Below are 16,617 nucleotides of genomic sequence, written 5' to 3' on the forward strand. Positions count from 1 at the left end.
ACGAAAACCACTTTTCACTCAGACTAGTTCAGACTATGATTCCATAAATTCACATATAAATCTTTATTAAAAATACTTATGTGAAAACCTGAATATTTGTGCACAAAAGACATGTAATGTTTACTAAAAGCTTGCTAAATTTTGTGAAGCTACACCTATTACATTGAAAGTTATAGTATGTTTAAAAGGTTTGTCAAAATGATCAAGCCCATACCTGGAGAATTAAAAAGTGTAATCGTTTTTAGTATTGAAAATACTAGAGAAATATTCATTGTATCTATAGCAAATGTGCACATACTATAAGACTAGTAATTAAGCTACATACTACCATGAACATTAATGATAGTCAATGGTACATGAAGTGATGATAATATCAGGTTTCACACATAGCATTACACAGTTTGAATTGTGTATAAAATGACTGAAAACGTATCAAATTAATTTCAAAAGGTGAAAGCATTTTGCCGAAAAATCATAAGATATTATATGGAAGCGTATAAAATATTTAATTTAATGAAATAATAATCTGATTTTCATTTCAAAAAATCTTTAAAAACAATTTATTTCAAATAATATCCATGATTTTGATGTAAAGTTATCTTTTCATGAAATACTTGAGCCTTTATTTTGTGAAGCCACCTTTAAATTGAATGAAAAAAATTGTTAGTTTTTTACTAAATAGTAAAATCAGAAATTATTAATTTTTGAATTGCTAAACAGACTCCAGGCTAGTAAGATAAAAGAGATCAGTTGTTTGTGCAAGGGCAAAAAAATAGAATTGTAATGCAAGCTAAACCTAAATTTTTTTTAAATTGGTGTTAGGTAACACACATTAAAGAAAAGTTTATTGTTTAACAATATTTTTACATTGAGAAACAGATCATATGGAAGAAACCTTTAAACATACAGCCTGTGTTATTTTGTTGCGTATCTTGTATAATATCAGTTCAAAACTTGTAGCAAAAAGAAAGACATGATGTGTTACAAAAGGGAATGGGTTCCTAAAAGAAAAGTTTAATGTTTAATTCATGCTAATTTCCAAAAATTTCAAGGAATGCATTAAATATCAATTTATACTTTAAGAAGAGACTGATTTTTATTTTTTTTTTGCAGGGTATTTGGTGGTACCGGTCCATGAAATTTGGTGGTGACCAAGTATTACTAGATACCACTCAGCTCTATTTCTATTTTATTCACAAAAGTCCTCAAATGATTCTGAAACGTAAGTTGTACTTCAGAAGAATAAAAATACAGTTTATTATGTACTGTACAAATGATGTTTCACTAAGTTTAAAGATGTAAAATGTTATTTATTATTAATCATCCTACACAACCTTAAGATATAATAACAATTGTTTGTTATGTACTGAACAAATTTTAAACTGTTAGGGTTTTTATATATTCGTATATTTTGTATATAAGTACTTCAACATCAACCTTTTCCTTTTCAATTTAAATTGTAATAGTAACATTAATTGTAAATTTGTATATTCTTAGAGTACTTGTAGTAATAGTATACATAAGACTAGGAACAGTACGCTTAGATTTGTGACAGTGTTACTAGCTTATTAAATAACTCATTAAACTTTGTATAAATTAGAGTAGTAATGTTACTTACTAAAATGGTTACATCAATCACTCAAATAGTAATTACCCTTGACAGTTTTGGTACTAATTATAGTTTGAAGTATTAATTTTTGTTGTGCTTAAACATTCAGATACTTGACTTTTTCTTTTGTCAGAAATGCATGTTTATAATGGTATATTTACTTTTAAAAAGAGTATGACGCTATGTATTTTAAGTTCTTTCCTTGTATTCCATATTGGGTTAATGAATCCACCTAAATTTATACATCATAAATGAGAATAAGACTTTTTTTTTTTAATGATATTTGAGCCAGTTGCAACAGAGCTATCACAATCTCCTGTTGAAGTCACACAACTAAAACTCTTGAGAAAATTAAAAACTAAAATTGAAAAAGTTTTTCTTACCTTTACTAAATATGAAGACAAAATGGATTAAAACTGTCACTTGTTTTAAAGGAAATATTAGTGAAAAAGGTTTGGTTGAATAAATAATGATGTTTGAGCGTTATTTATTTTATTCTTTTTGCAGGTGTTTTAATGGTCTTAGCTGCTTCTTTAGAATTTGCAAGGACACATAATAGTGAAATAGTGGAAAGACCTAGTGATAATATTGAAGTTCCCAAGGTAAACCTGCTAAGTTGAATAACTTTTTTTGAAATTAAAACATTACTGATACTAATATTATACTTCACACTATAATATGTAGAGCTTGAGCTTATAGGTTAATATACTTCACCTTATTAGAAGTTATTTAAAAAAAAGACACTTCTCTGTTTTTATTTTACATTCCACAAAACAAAGGATTCCTAAAATGTGTAGTATTTTTAGCTATGACAAAGGTAATCCATTATTATAAAAATAATATCATTCACTTCTCTAAAGCTCATTTTTATGGAAGTTGAGCATGTATTGATTCATCAAATTATTGGTCATTTAATATACACTTGTAGATGAACATTTGTTTGAGATTGTTTGACATCTTTACAATTTATGACATATAACTTCTGTATACTGTGTGTTTGCCATGAACAGTAAAAGCAGCTTGATACAAATGCTTAAAATCAGTGTGTTGGTACAATCCTCAAATATCCTTTGACATTTTTAGCCATTTAATGGGATGGAATGCAGTTTTTAAGAGCATTCCTTACACATTCTATGGGATTTAAGCAAAATCATCTGTTGACTTCAATCTGAAATCCTTATTTATTTAATATTATTTTTTAGCTTATTGTATTCAAACAACTACATAAATAAAAGAACTTTTAATTTATTGGAAAGAAAGTAAATTTTTTAGAAATAAATTGATTTTGACTAAGAATATTGTCAGAAAAAATAATTTCTAACTAGCCTGACTTGATGCTATTCTCAAAGGTCAGGTCTTAAGTTACCAATAAATCTGTCAGGATTATGGTGTTTTTACAGTTTATGGCCAGAAGTGGTGACTACTTCAATTAGAAAAAATAAAATATCAAAAGATGGTAATGAAGATCAGTCCAGCTTAAATTGACTGGCTATATCAGATAGAGCTTTCTGATCAACAATAAAAAAAAAATTCAATTCTAAGGAAAAAAGGAAATATTTTTAATGTTTTTTTCTTTTGTCAAAAAAGTGTTTCACAATAAACTTGATACTTCTATGACATAAAACATTAAAAACTAAATCGAGTTGTTTGATTGTTTTTTAAGCATTATAATATTTAGTATGTAGTTTATTCAAAGTTTCATGTAATCTAGTTAAGTATTTCTACTGTGAGAAGTAAAAATTAAGGGATGTTGTGATAATCCTTGGTCTGGAAGTGTTTTTGAGAAATTTTGTGCATGCTGGAAATACTTGGACAATTTGAAAGCGAGAGAGAGAGAAAGGGAATGACCTTTTACTTTCAGCAAAAAAAAAATCTGATATTTAAGTTTTATAGCTTTAGTAAACATCTTTTTACCAATGTAGAAGAAAAATAATATTATTCACAAAAAATCATGACTTCTTCACTCAAAGATGTTTTATGAAATAAAGAACTCTTAGAAAACTTGCAGTATGTCCATTTGTTGAGTAACACAAATAATTATGAACTTTGATAATCTACTAAAGTCTTGTCATCATAATTACAAATCAGAATTTAACTTGTCAAGTAACTGTGCATGAGGTGTTTGGAACCTGTTTTGTTGATAAAGTATTAAAACTTAATCTAATATGTGATCCTGATAGTGTTTAAAGTATATTTTTGAAGATACCTTACTGGAGATGTATCCAGCTTTTTTTAAAGTTTTTGAAACTCTAAGGTTTTCTGTTACTGATAATAAAGTTAATATGAATGTTAGTTGATTAATTGTCATTTCAGGTATCAAGTAGACGTGATCTATATATCTGTTTGTAATAACAATGGCTTTAAATATCTGTATATGTGTATGTGTTTTTGTTGGTATTTTCTTCAGGGGAAATGAGTGCTTTAGAAACTCATATATTGTCTTTATAATTATTAGCTTATAAAAGAATTGCCAAGCCTTGGTGAGAAGAACAAAGAACCACCACTTAGTTTTAGCTACAGTATCAAGGCTAGAGCACTACTTCATTCCCATTTAAGTCGTCTTGATCTTCCACCAACATTAGAAGAAGGTTAGTAAATGGGTGCTAATAACTAATTATATAATAAAAGCATTGCTATATTCACATTATTCTTCCAATGACATTAGGATAAGATTCAAAAACTAGCGGTGATAATTAAGTTTGATTCCAAGGGAACATTTTTATACTCAATTTTTTCCATAATTTTCCATCAGCCTTAGAAGAGCATTACTTCATTATCATTGAAATTAATTTGGTTCCACCAACTTAAGTAGTTTTGTATTAACAACAAGTATCAAGATAAGAGCATGACTTTAATATATTTGCTTAAATCTTCTTACACCACAGGTGGTTGGTGTAGTTTTTTGAGGATAACTCTTCTGTTTGTGGTGATGAATTTTTTGTATTTTAATTTTTAAAAACATGCAAAAATGAAAATTCCACAAATAGATAAGCAGAGACTTTGTATGATATAAAAATGACGTAAATAAGTAAATAAGAAGTATGGACAGAAGGTTCTAGAAATCAGAATACATCACAGATTTTCATTTCATTGGTGAGTCTTCATTTCCAAGCTAACTGTAGTTATACTGTGTTAACTACATGTTCAGACAACCTTTTATTATTTTCTGGCAATTGATTGAAATTTCTCCTGTTTAAATTTTTCTATCATTTCAAGTTTTATAACATAAAATTGTTCAATTTTGATATTTGTTAATTTGCATTATTGTTCAGTTTGTTATATATTACAGCAGAATTGCCATTGTCGGTTTTAGTTGTCAACTTGTTGTCATAACGGATAATAGTAATAGTACTAGAACTATTTATATATATATGTATTTGACTGTTACCATTTTTCTTTTCTTCAATTCACATTGGCTAAGGAGAAGTATATGTGCCAATTACTGATATTACATAGTCTTGGTAGCTCTGCCCTTAATCTTCAATGCTTATTTAACCCTATTTTCCTTTTCTTACTTTCCTTTAAATATAATTTTTTTGTGTGCTTATATTTGGTTTATATTTTTGACTCCAGTTATTTTATTCTTCAAGAATTAGCAAAAGTTATGTTACTTTATAAATTTGTTGACCAGCTGTGAGTCCTGGAGTTAACAGCTGCCTTGTTGAAAGCCAAGCTTGGCCCAGTTGTTAATGTGGTGAACTGTGGAGCTGAGGTGTCATGATTTGTAACTCTGGATACATTATAAATTGATGGTCAAATTCCACTAACTGGTCTGATAATAGTAGCTCAAGAGTTGATGGTGGGTGGTGTTGACTGGCTGCCTTGCGTTTTAGTCTGTAACTTTAAGATTATGGACAGTTAGTGCAGGTAACCATTATGTAGCTTTGTGCAAAGTTTAACAAACAAGCAAAAAGTATACTGTTAAGTAATTATACTCTATTCAATTGTCCATATGTTTTTGTAACACAATGAACAGATAAGTCTTTTTAAAGCCCAGCAGGTTTTTAAGGGTAAGTTCATATTTTTTTAACCACTGTTAGAAAACAATTAACTATAGCAATTTTGAAGAGTGGTTTACTGCTTTGTGAAATTTGGAATTTTTCAGAAGTGAAATCTGTGGCCAAATTAGATTTGAATTCATGGCCGTGTTAACTGGATTTTTGTATTAACCAGTTAAACTCTTACATTTCTACGTCATTTCATTTGTTACCAAGGGCAGGATCACACAGTGTTGTAGATTTATGTTCTTTCTAGTTTCACTTTTCACTTCTTTGGGAAACTTCTGATTTTACAGAACAATTTTAACATTTTATAGTTGAGACCATTAAAATTGGTGCTTCCAACCACATATCAGCAACAATAAATGAAATCTGAATATGATTTGCATAGCCAAGAGTTTGATAAAATTTACCTTTTAAAAAAAGCAAGGAAGTGAAAATGATTAAACTGTGTATTTGAAATGCAGTTGTTAAGTTGGCTGAAGTGTTTGCTTGATTAGCAGAATTTTGGGTTCACATTCTTTTTAGTCACACCTTTCATATAATCCAGAAAAATTAATAAAACTATATCATTACTTATAATTAACGTCAAGGTAAGTGCACTTCTGTAATTTCACATAGATTATCTATCTTCAGTAAATATTAGAAGTCATAGTGTAGTTTATACATGAAACATAATTAGCAAATATAAAATTTGTGAATAGTTCACATTATTACTTCAATGAATAATAAAACTCTCATTATAATAAATTGTTACCTATGTCTCCACATTATTCCAAATATTAGGAGTTTTAAATTGGTATACTGTTACTTTCAGAAATAAAAATTTAAGTATTAAAAATCCATTAGCATTCAAGAGTTCAAATAGGCTATGTTGAAGGTTCATAAATGGTTTATACACAGTTGTATCTGTCTAGTCATAGAATAACAAATATAAGGAAAATATTTATTGCCAATAAAAATGCTATGTAGGGCTGACTACTGAACTTGAAAAAAAGGAACCAAACAAGATAGGGATGGAAGTGAGCATATCACTGGATTGGCTAATGATGACTTAGCAGACTAAGTTGTCTTGACTTTACGTGGAGAATAAAATCCCTACATTACTGGCTTCCCCATTTTGTCTATTGAAAGCTTATTGTTTGAATAAAATCTCAGCATTCGTCACTATAACTTTCCTTCAGTTAACCTTAGAATACTACTTCTGTTTGTTTTGTCAGTAAGGACGCCAGTAATGTAGGTATTTTATTCTCCATATAAAATCGAGACATCTTAGTCTAATATGTGATCATTAGCTGATCAAGTGATATGTCTACTTCCATCCCTATCTTGTTTAGTTCCTTTTTTGAAGTTCAGTAGCCAGCTTCCGTGGGTTACTTGGTTATAGAGTATATTCTAAAACTTTATAAATCTTGCGTTGAATAATAATAAAATAGGTAGTCAAAGATCATGAAGACTACAAATGATGATAAAATTATAGTTACTGCTAGAACTAGATAGGTGCTAGGCCAGTTGAAGAAAGATGATGATGACTGAAAATATGAAATCTCAATTTTGGCTAATCACCGGTTTTTGACTTTGGGATGCTCTAGATAGCTGAAAAGCAGCATATATACCAGAGATAGAGCGACTATGCCTGGTAGCTCCTCATATCTAGCTTCTGATGTCCTGTATGTGTATTCTTATTTTTTTTACTCATTCATTTCATGCCTTATATTGGGGTTGGCTCCCTAAAGATATCGATAGTATAGTGTACAAAACATTGAGTATTCTACTTGTTACAGTAATCTGGTGTTCTTCTATTATTGACTGGTAATTCCTGTCTCACCCTGTACTTAAGCTTTTTAATTAAGGGAACATCACATTTCTATAAGAAAGCTAATTTCAAGGGGTAATGACATCATTTACACTAGAATTATGATTTTTTTTTACTTTTTTTAAATTTTGGATAGAATAATAATAAAATAGATAGTCAAAGATCGTGAAGACTGTTTTCCTTTATCAGATGATGATAAAATTGTAGTTACTTCTAGAACTAGGTAGGTGCTAGGCCTGTTGAAGAAAAATGATGATGAACGAAAATAAGAAATCTCAGTTTTGGCTGTTCAGCGGTTTTGACTTTGGGACACTTTGGATAGCTGAAAAGTGGCATATACACCAGAGATAGTGACTGTGCCTGGTAGCTCTTCATATCTGACTTCTGGTTACCTGTAAAGAAGTAAATCCAGATGACTTTTGTATTGCTTTAATACGGTCATCCATGTCATCCCTATATAGAGAGTGCTAGCATACGCTCCAATAAATTCAAAATAATATTTGATGACCTGTTTGTATTTATTAAAATCACTTTGTTTCCATGGGTTTCTGTGTTGTTGCTGATGTGTGATTAATATATGCATATTATTATTTTTTTTATGAATCTAATTTCAATGATTACCATTATCCTTGTTTCAGATAAACTTTACATTGTGAAAAAGTGTCCGTACTTACTACAGGAGTTTGTCCAATGTGTTGCTCAGCTCACCATGTTAGCCATGGCTGGTAGAGGTATGTTTGAGTTTGGAAAATTAACAACTGTACTTCAACTTTGATGAAGAGACTGCTACATATACAGTAGATGTTTACAAGCAGTATAAAATTTACTATAAAATATTATGTAAGTATAACTGGAAAAAAAACATCTGGAGCTGGGAATAGGATCTTGTTTATCAAGTATTTTCAACAAAATTTACTTTGTACAAACACTTATGTTAATTTTGGAAATAAGTATTTGGGTTTTAATATATTTCCTAGTTTGTCTTGATATAATAGAAAATGTATTTTATAGAATTCTTGATACTTAGTTTGCCCTTTCTGTGATATAGAAAGAACTTTTTTTTATGTTTTCCTGACCAAAGCACCTTCTCAGGTGTTAAGTGATATCAATTTTCACACTTTTAAATAAAAATAATAACTATCTTCACAATTTTTTACTCCAAAATATTTTAGAATTAATATTTTATATTTATTTTGTGTACTTATAAATAAGAAATGAAAAAAACTTCAACTTGCACACCTGCAGCTCCAAGCTGTAAACAATGTACTTCTCAATTTTCTTATATTTTGTCTGTTTGTCCCAAATATTAGCTTTATATTTCCTAAGAAAATATCCTTCATTTTTGTTTCTCATGCCATTTTCTTCTCTTTCTTTAAATTTATAAGTAGGCCTATGTCTCTTCCCACCTTTTATGATATCACAGCATATGATCAGAAAAACTACTAATTATTGTTCAGCATTGAAAATAGCTACAGACAAAATTTAAATATAGTTGAATAGAGCAGGTTATAAACTATTTACATAACATAGAGTGATTTAACATGAAATTTATGATTTTGTGGAAAAGTGATGAGACCTAGCTCAGGTAGAGAAACACAGTAGAATTTGTGGGAAATTTAGAAGACTTGCAAAAAACCCACAGAAGTAGGAAGTTTTTTTATAGTTTTGTTGAACATATGTTTCATTTCTGAAAATGTTATTGTGTGAAATTCTATTTCTTTGAAAGTTACTAAATGTTTCTTCAATGACAAGACATCAGACAACCTTAAATTGGTTTTAAAAGTATCAGCAAAATATTCTGGTGATTCATATCCTTATTTATAGAATATTACTGTTAAGTTTACCATATTCAAACAATGCACATAAATAAAAGAACTTATAGTTTATCAAAAAGAAAATATATTTATTAGATATAAATTGATTTCAATCAAGAATGTTATTAGCAAAAATATTGTGACCTAGCTTTACCTTATGCCATTTTGAAAGGTCAAAGTTTAATCCACTGATAAATCTTTATTAGTTTTGTTGTGAAATATGTTAATAAAAGTCAGTCATGTTGAAATTGACTGGATGTATAAAATTAAAGTTTCTAATCAACAATAAGAAAAATTGAAATTTTAAGACACCAGGAATTGTTTTTGTTTTTTTCATAAAGTGTGTCACAACAAAATTTAGGAAACTTCACAACATAAAAAATTATTGAAATAATAAATCTTATTTTTTATGCTGAAGCTTAGTACTGTTTAGTAAGTATATTATAACTTTTATGCAATTTGGTTAAATATTTCCATTGTGAAAAGGAAAAAAGCCAAGGGATATCACTGATACTCTTTCGGTCTGGAAAGGGTTACTTTGCTTTAATACATTACTAGAGTATGTACTACATTTTTTGATAGAGCTAATGTTATAACATAAATTGGTTAATTTAGTCTATTTATGAAAGCTAGCATTAGCAGTTATAATGATAAATAATAGGTTTTCAGTTGGAAAGCAGTTGGTCTAATTGCTATAAAAATAAATGATAAATACAGGATAGAAGGTTAAGGTCACAGTCTGTTAATAAGAAACTCCATGATCCTTCTGGTCATCTCCTGCTGTGGTTGACATGTATAAGGTCTACAGAAACTAGCAAGGACTCGGTAGGAACAGAATAAATTGAAGTGGCTTAATTTGGAATGTAAACTATAATAGAGTGACAGATGTAATAGTATAGTTGTAAAAATATTAAATGTGGTGGTTGTATGTAAAAGTCTTAAAATACAGATGTTCTTTTTGCTTAAGAACCTAGAGTAAATCAGCATGAATTACCTTGTATCATAGTTTTGATTAAGAATCGTAAAATAAATGGTGTTCTGAGGTTGTATAGTATTCGTAAACATAGTTCCGTGGAGTAAGATTTATCTATTTCTCATTTTTAATACATGTATTATTTCCAGGTAGAAATGCTCCTGTTCTCTTTTAAAAGTGCGGTACTATATAATAGTCAAGCACCTTATTCTGGCAGCTTAACTTTATCAGCTGATTTTATGATTAATTTTTGGGTTTTAAATATGTGATGTCCTCTTTTAATCTAATATAAAATTAAATGTTTCATATTATGCGTGTGAGTATTGCTAATAGATGATGTTAAGATTTGGATATATACATCATTCTTAGTAAAGGGGAGGGAGGTAGAATTAGGTATAAAACATGCAAAACCTGGTTTAAAATTTCTCTGTCCATTCAAACCATTTTTTCCAGCTAAAAAGTTCAGTCTGCCAGAAAAACTTTGTTATAGAACAAGAAGAAATGCTTCTAGTTATTACGTGTTTTTTGTGTATTTAGCTAATGTTACTGTAAATAGATGAATAATTGTATGAGTAATCTTCAGGTGATTGAATTTTACACAGAACTTAAAAACATTCTTGAAATTTGACAATATATGTTTTATATACATACATATATATTGTGTGTGTGTGTGTGTATTTCTTTTTTACTAGTATAAAATGTCTGCACTCTGCTGTGGGATTCATAGGCCCTGTCCTGATTTACATAGGTCCAAGTGTACTGATCAAGCTCCTCCATTAGCCCCAGTTACCTCTATAGCTAACCCAAGGGGTTGGTACTGCTAGCATGTGAGTGGCGTTATGAATATTGTTTCAAGCTTGGCTCGGGATTGAAAACCTACTCTTACACCCATCATGCCTGGGTGATTCAAGGGGAATTTTAGTCCCCTTGGTAGTGAGGGCTTTGCTATATAGATAACAGTACCTCACACTCTGAATCTTGCTGTGAAGTTAACTCCTGATGGCTATAGAACTGCGGGAGGAGTTAGTTGGACATACTAACAAAGCTGCTAAAGTAATATAAGATGCAACTATTTTGATTGATGAAGTAATTAGTTTTCAAGAAGCTGAGTGTTGAACATCTTGTTAATGAATTCATGATATTCTTTCTTTCCAAGTGAATTTTATTTTTTTCCAATTTATTATATTAATATGCCAATTAAATCAGTGAAATGATTGATATTGTGATTCTGCTTTAGTATTAATAATCTGTCATGATTGGACAAAACAAAATTCAGTTCAAGTTCTTGAATGTTGTACTTGAATTACTATAAAATATTGAATATAAGATTATCTTCTGTCTATTTTTGTTATTGTTATATAGTACCTAGAAAACCAAAACTTGAAACTGTAGAAAATGCCATGAAATTGTGTCCAATGATTGTTCAAGCTATGTGGGACAATAAACGCTCCTTGCTTCAGCTTCCTCACATTACGGAAGAAGTTATTAACCGTCATTTTACAACACGAAAGGTTAGTACTTTGGTTTTTAACTCTCATGATAGTTTAACTATTATTTAAAATCTGATTATGACATGCACTTTTTAATGTTAATTTTAGATGTCATTGTTATGTGTGCTCCATATATTACTAACCTTTTTCTCCTTCAATATACAGTGGCCAAAATACTCATTACATCTTACTCATTACTGTCTGCTTCATTTATTATGCTCAGTGGTGTTATTAATATCTACAATTAACTTAACACATACAACAGTGTGCAGCTAAAAAGCTATTATACATTTTTCCTATGGAAACCCGTAGAGGCAGTGAAGAAAAATTTTGTTAAAATTATTATCAAACTTATTGTAATGTAATGTCACACCAGCTACCAGTAAACACAAACTGCTTATATAAGGTAGAAATGGCAATGTTACACTAACAGTATTACGTTGTCATTAAGTATAAATATTCAAATAGAACATAATGATTGAAATTGCAGTTTATTTCCAATTTTATGTCCACTGAATTATTATTATTATTATTATCTTTATTTGACAGGTCTTTACTATAAGATAAATGTTATTAGTTTTAAAAAATGAAATGTATACAATTTCTACATGTTAAACCAATCAATGAGCCAAACACCACTTTAGTCACTGTGGTTATTAAATTTGCAATACCTAAAAGAAATATGGTACAAGTCAAATCTATTTGTTTAACATGGTGGCTTCAAAAGTTGAATCCACACACATCAAGTCTCAAAATGTTTCAGACAGAATTTTCAGGTTTGATACACTACTGTATATTCTTTCCTTATGGGAGTTGCTAAGTGCTCTTTTTTTCTTTAAGGCTTAATTTGTGAGTTTTTTGGCACTAGTTTTCTAACAGTTGTGTTGGAATTACTCAGTAAATGGCAATGTTATCTTATCACATTGAGTATTTTTTCTCAATATATTTGATTTTTCAGCTATAATTTGAGGTCAGCAAGTTTATGTTTGAAAATTTTGAAATATACTTGTAGTTCTTGGTTATATTTCTGATTATTTTTTCAGCGTAACATTCGCAATATTATTCAACTAGCAGAGATGAAATCTGATGAGAGGCGGGCTCTTCTACGAGGGCTGTCTGATAATGAGTATGCTGATGTGATGAATGTTTTAACTAAATTTCCTGTGCTTGATGTTGATGTAAGATCTGAAGGTGAGAGTTGTTTCAAAATTCTAAGTAATTTTACCTAATACAGAAAATGTTAACATACTAGATATTAGTAGGTAATATTTATATGAAATGCCTCTCAGAACCAGTGTTGTCACTATATAATTAAATTATACATCTATCAGGAATCACAGGAAAGATAATAAAAGTTATATGTAAGACAACAGACACTGCTACATATTACTTGGAATTGACCCCAGTACTTTTTAGCTACTAGGCACTTCAGAAATTTTGTATTTAAAAAACCTTAATCATACCACAGACAGATGTTTATTGGATGTTTTATGAGATGATGAGAAAATAATACCTAGTATGAAAATCTGTGAGTTATAGTTAAATTTTGTTTTCTGCTGTCTCATGATTAGGCTTTTTCATTAACAAGTAGGTGGAAATTAAAAACATTTCTGAGTGGTCATATGTTGCTTAATGAATTATAGTTTAACATGTTAGATATGTAGGTGGCATATCGAAAGTGTTGCTTTTGTCAGCAGCTAGTGCAAAGCCGAAATACCGTGCTTATTTAGGTGAGCAGAATTTTAACAAGGAAAAGATGAACTTGAAGAGAAATGTAAATGTATGCAGGAGAAACACTGATGAATTACATAAATATGGTCATAGTTTTCCAGATAAGACATTATTACCACAAATTTTCCTTTGATAACAAAATTGATTAGCCTTATGCATTCCACCAAAGTAAATTATTAAATATTAAAAGACATTGAGACAAAAGTGGTTAAGTAATGTGAATTAAAGAACAAATAACACAGGCCTGCAAATTTAAACTTCACAAAAGTTCTTTTGGTTTTGATAACGAATTTTTTATAATTCAGCTATGCAGATTTTGAAAATAATATTAATTTTTTTGCTATCATGTAAGGACTTTTTACAATCGGGAAGAAAAAAAAAATCTTGCTTGGATCAAATTATTATTTCGTTTACCATGATGAGCATTTTTTATTATTATGTTTGTTAACAAAAATACAAACACTCTGAAAAAAAGGGAAGAACATTGATGTCAAATGAATATGCATGATCATTCAACCTGTTCGTTTTTGTTAAATCTGTCTTTTAGTCTCAAAAACTACGTGTTGTGGTCTTTCTTTTATGTATTGCATCTGGAGCATCTCGTTTCAATGACCATCAGTAATCAGCCATCATGCTGATGTTCCACCTTCCCCGACACCTCCTATCCATTTCCCCGATGTTTTGATGAAACGTTTCCAGATATTTCAGGTTGAAAACAATCCCTTTCATCATTTCTATTGACATCAGATTCAGAATCAGATGAAACTGTATCAAGAGTCTCCGGTGGAGTAGGTACAGGTACATCATGTCCATGAGCAATAGGTCTTTATAGCAAATTGAAGGTTCGGATAAGAAATTTCCTTTTTATTTCAAGTGTTGTAGCCTTGTACATTACATGAGCAAATATAGCAGTCATCTCTGTGGTTTTGTAGGCTTATGCCAGACTATTGAAATTCCAAAAGGTAAAGACTTTTTCTTACCTTTAGTCCATTGTCTCAACTCTTCGACACAAATGGTGCAAACTTTGTGCAGAGCCCATGATTTATCTTGGTCCCCAAGTTTTATTCCAAAGTATACGTAATACGCTATGCCTATGTTTCTTTACAACAAATTTACCACAAATATAACAGAATATGTTTGGGTCATTTACACAACCTCTTGTTGCCATAGCAACAAATAAATAATATTAAAAAGAAGAAAAAAATGTACAAGTGCACGCACAAACAAATATTATCTAGAAATGACATGCCATGTGGCCTGTTAACCGTTTATATACTAGCGGTGTGTTTCTTGTGGGTTCTAGAAAGATTGATAAGACTCGCATTGCAATTGGACTAAAGAAATATATAGTCAGTGGTTGTCAAAATTTTAAGCATAACAAAATGTGACCTGATTTCAATAAAAATGATTCACTTATGTAAAAGTACATATGACGTTTTGTGAAAAATTTGAAGAAAAACTGAAGAAAAATGGATATTTTCAGATTCAGGGTACAAGAATTAATGTAGAACATGTAAACATTTCAAGACAGTAAAACCATCGCAGGCCTGTGTAATTGTAAAGATATTGCATTTATATTTATTTCATTCTATTGCAATATTGAATCTGAGGTTTTATGTGCTGTAAACATTGTTAAATTTCAGGATATTTTTGTGATTTTGGTGTTTGAAAACTAAAAAATTCTTGAAATTTTTGATGATAAGTAATGGGAGCCAATATGTATCATTATTGATAGATTATTTGAACCTTTTCAATCTAATTTTCTGAATCTTTTGTACTCATAACCATTTGACTATTCAGGTACATAGCTCAGAGTGAAATTTCCTATCTTTTATCTTTTCTATTTCAATTTTTATTATTTTTTATTTATCCATGATCAGTATTAGATGATGAAGACTTGGGTACAATTACGGCTGGAGCCCTTGTTACTGTTACCGTGTCCTTGACTCGTCATGATTTGGATGAATTCATGAATCAGGAAAGTGACATAAATAATGTTGAAGACCAGCAAGAAGAAGAAGAGGTATCTTTGGTACCATTTTCTGAAATATCTTTGAATCTTTTCTTGTGGTAATCAATTAGACTAAGAAATTTTCTGCTTGTTGTTAAAGTTAAAAACGTTTTTCTGTCATTGCAGTTCAGGAAAAGATATCTGTTTGAAGTTAGTTTACAATGTAGACAATTTATTCTGGTATAGTTTGCTGAATTTACTAATTATAATAGATCAACAGAAAATATTTTCTTTATAACCTGCTTCTGTGATGGTGGAATTAAATGAAAATAAAATAAAGATATTAAAGAATTATTGTAATTGTTATAATTTCAGGATTTATCGGAGCTGAACTTTGATAATGAAGATTCTTAAATTATACTTACATTATAGAAAACAAAAACAAGTTTGAAAATTAATTATTTTGTATTTTAAGTTCTATTATATTGTATTTACCTATTTGGAATTGTGGGAAATTTCTGTCAAATTCAGATAATTTGTCTTGCTTAGAAAGTAATTGCAAAAATGTTCCATTTAGACATGGGGTTTACCAAGAAGATGGTTTTGAATAATTTGTAACTTGATCAGTCAACGTATATATTGAGAGTATTTATTTGTTTTCTATAAAAATTTAACAGAAACTGTAGAAACTGCCTTTTTGAAAACCTTGTATATGTATAAAACTGATTTGAACAGGACAACAAAAGCCAAACTGGAAACTCTGAACAGTGTGTCCAAGAACGGAAGCCGAAAGTTTGGGAAAAACAAAAGAAGAAGAAAGGAAAGGGGGGAAAGAGTAAAAAAAAGGGAGGAAGCACTAAACCAGTAACAAGTCAGCAGCAGAAAAAAATTACAGTACCACAACAACAGAATTGCACTGACCAGAAAACACCTAATATGAACAAAACCAAAGTAAATTGAGAAAAAGTACAATTCATTATTATTTTAATTTAAACCAAGGCAGAATTGTGAAGCATAATATGTTTAATCATCCACTGTGGATGGAAAAAGGTATAATTTTAAGGTTTAATGTGTTGTAATCGTACATAGAATATTATGGTGTAATTTCTTTTAAATGCTTTAGTTAATGTTAGTAGACAAGAGTAGCTTGTGAAACTTGTATGATTAAAGTGGTCCATGAACCTAATCAAGGTATTTTATATAGTTATGATTTCTCTTTAGAATAGCCAATATTT

The 16,617-nt window shown here is 29.7% G+C and overlaps 1 protein-coding gene across 1 annotated transcript in view; it reads left to right on the top strand.

Moving 5' to 3' along the window:
* LOC106464942 (translocation protein SEC63 homolog) overlaps positions 1 to 16,617 on the top strand; it is a 56,512-nt gene that overhangs the window by 21,182 nt on the left and 18,713 nt on the right. The window contains exons 10-17 of the mRNA XM_013925115.2: positions 1,114 to 1,222; positions 2,117 to 2,211; positions 4,065 to 4,197; positions 8,062 to 8,154; positions 11,573 to 11,721; positions 12,744 to 12,891; positions 15,312 to 15,454; positions 16,118 to 16,333. Coding sequence (XP_013780569.1) covers positions 1,114 to 1,222; positions 2,117 to 2,211; positions 4,065 to 4,197; positions 8,062 to 8,154; positions 11,573 to 11,721; positions 12,744 to 12,891; positions 15,312 to 15,454; positions 16,118 to 16,333 — 1,086 coding nt within the window. The remainder of the gene's footprint in view (positions 1 to 1,113; positions 1,223 to 2,116; positions 2,212 to 4,064; positions 4,198 to 8,061; positions 8,155 to 11,572; positions 11,722 to 12,743; positions 12,892 to 15,311; positions 15,455 to 16,117; positions 16,334 to 16,617) is intronic.

The sequence above is a fragment of the Limulus polyphemus genome, unplaced genomic scaffold, assembly GCF_000517525.1.
Source record: "Limulus polyphemus unplaced genomic scaffold, Limulus_polyphemus-2.1.2 Scaffold1790, whole genome shotgun sequence".
Classification (NCBI taxonomy): Eukaryota; Metazoa; Arthropoda; class Merostomata; order Xiphosura; family Limulidae; genus Limulus; species Limulus polyphemus.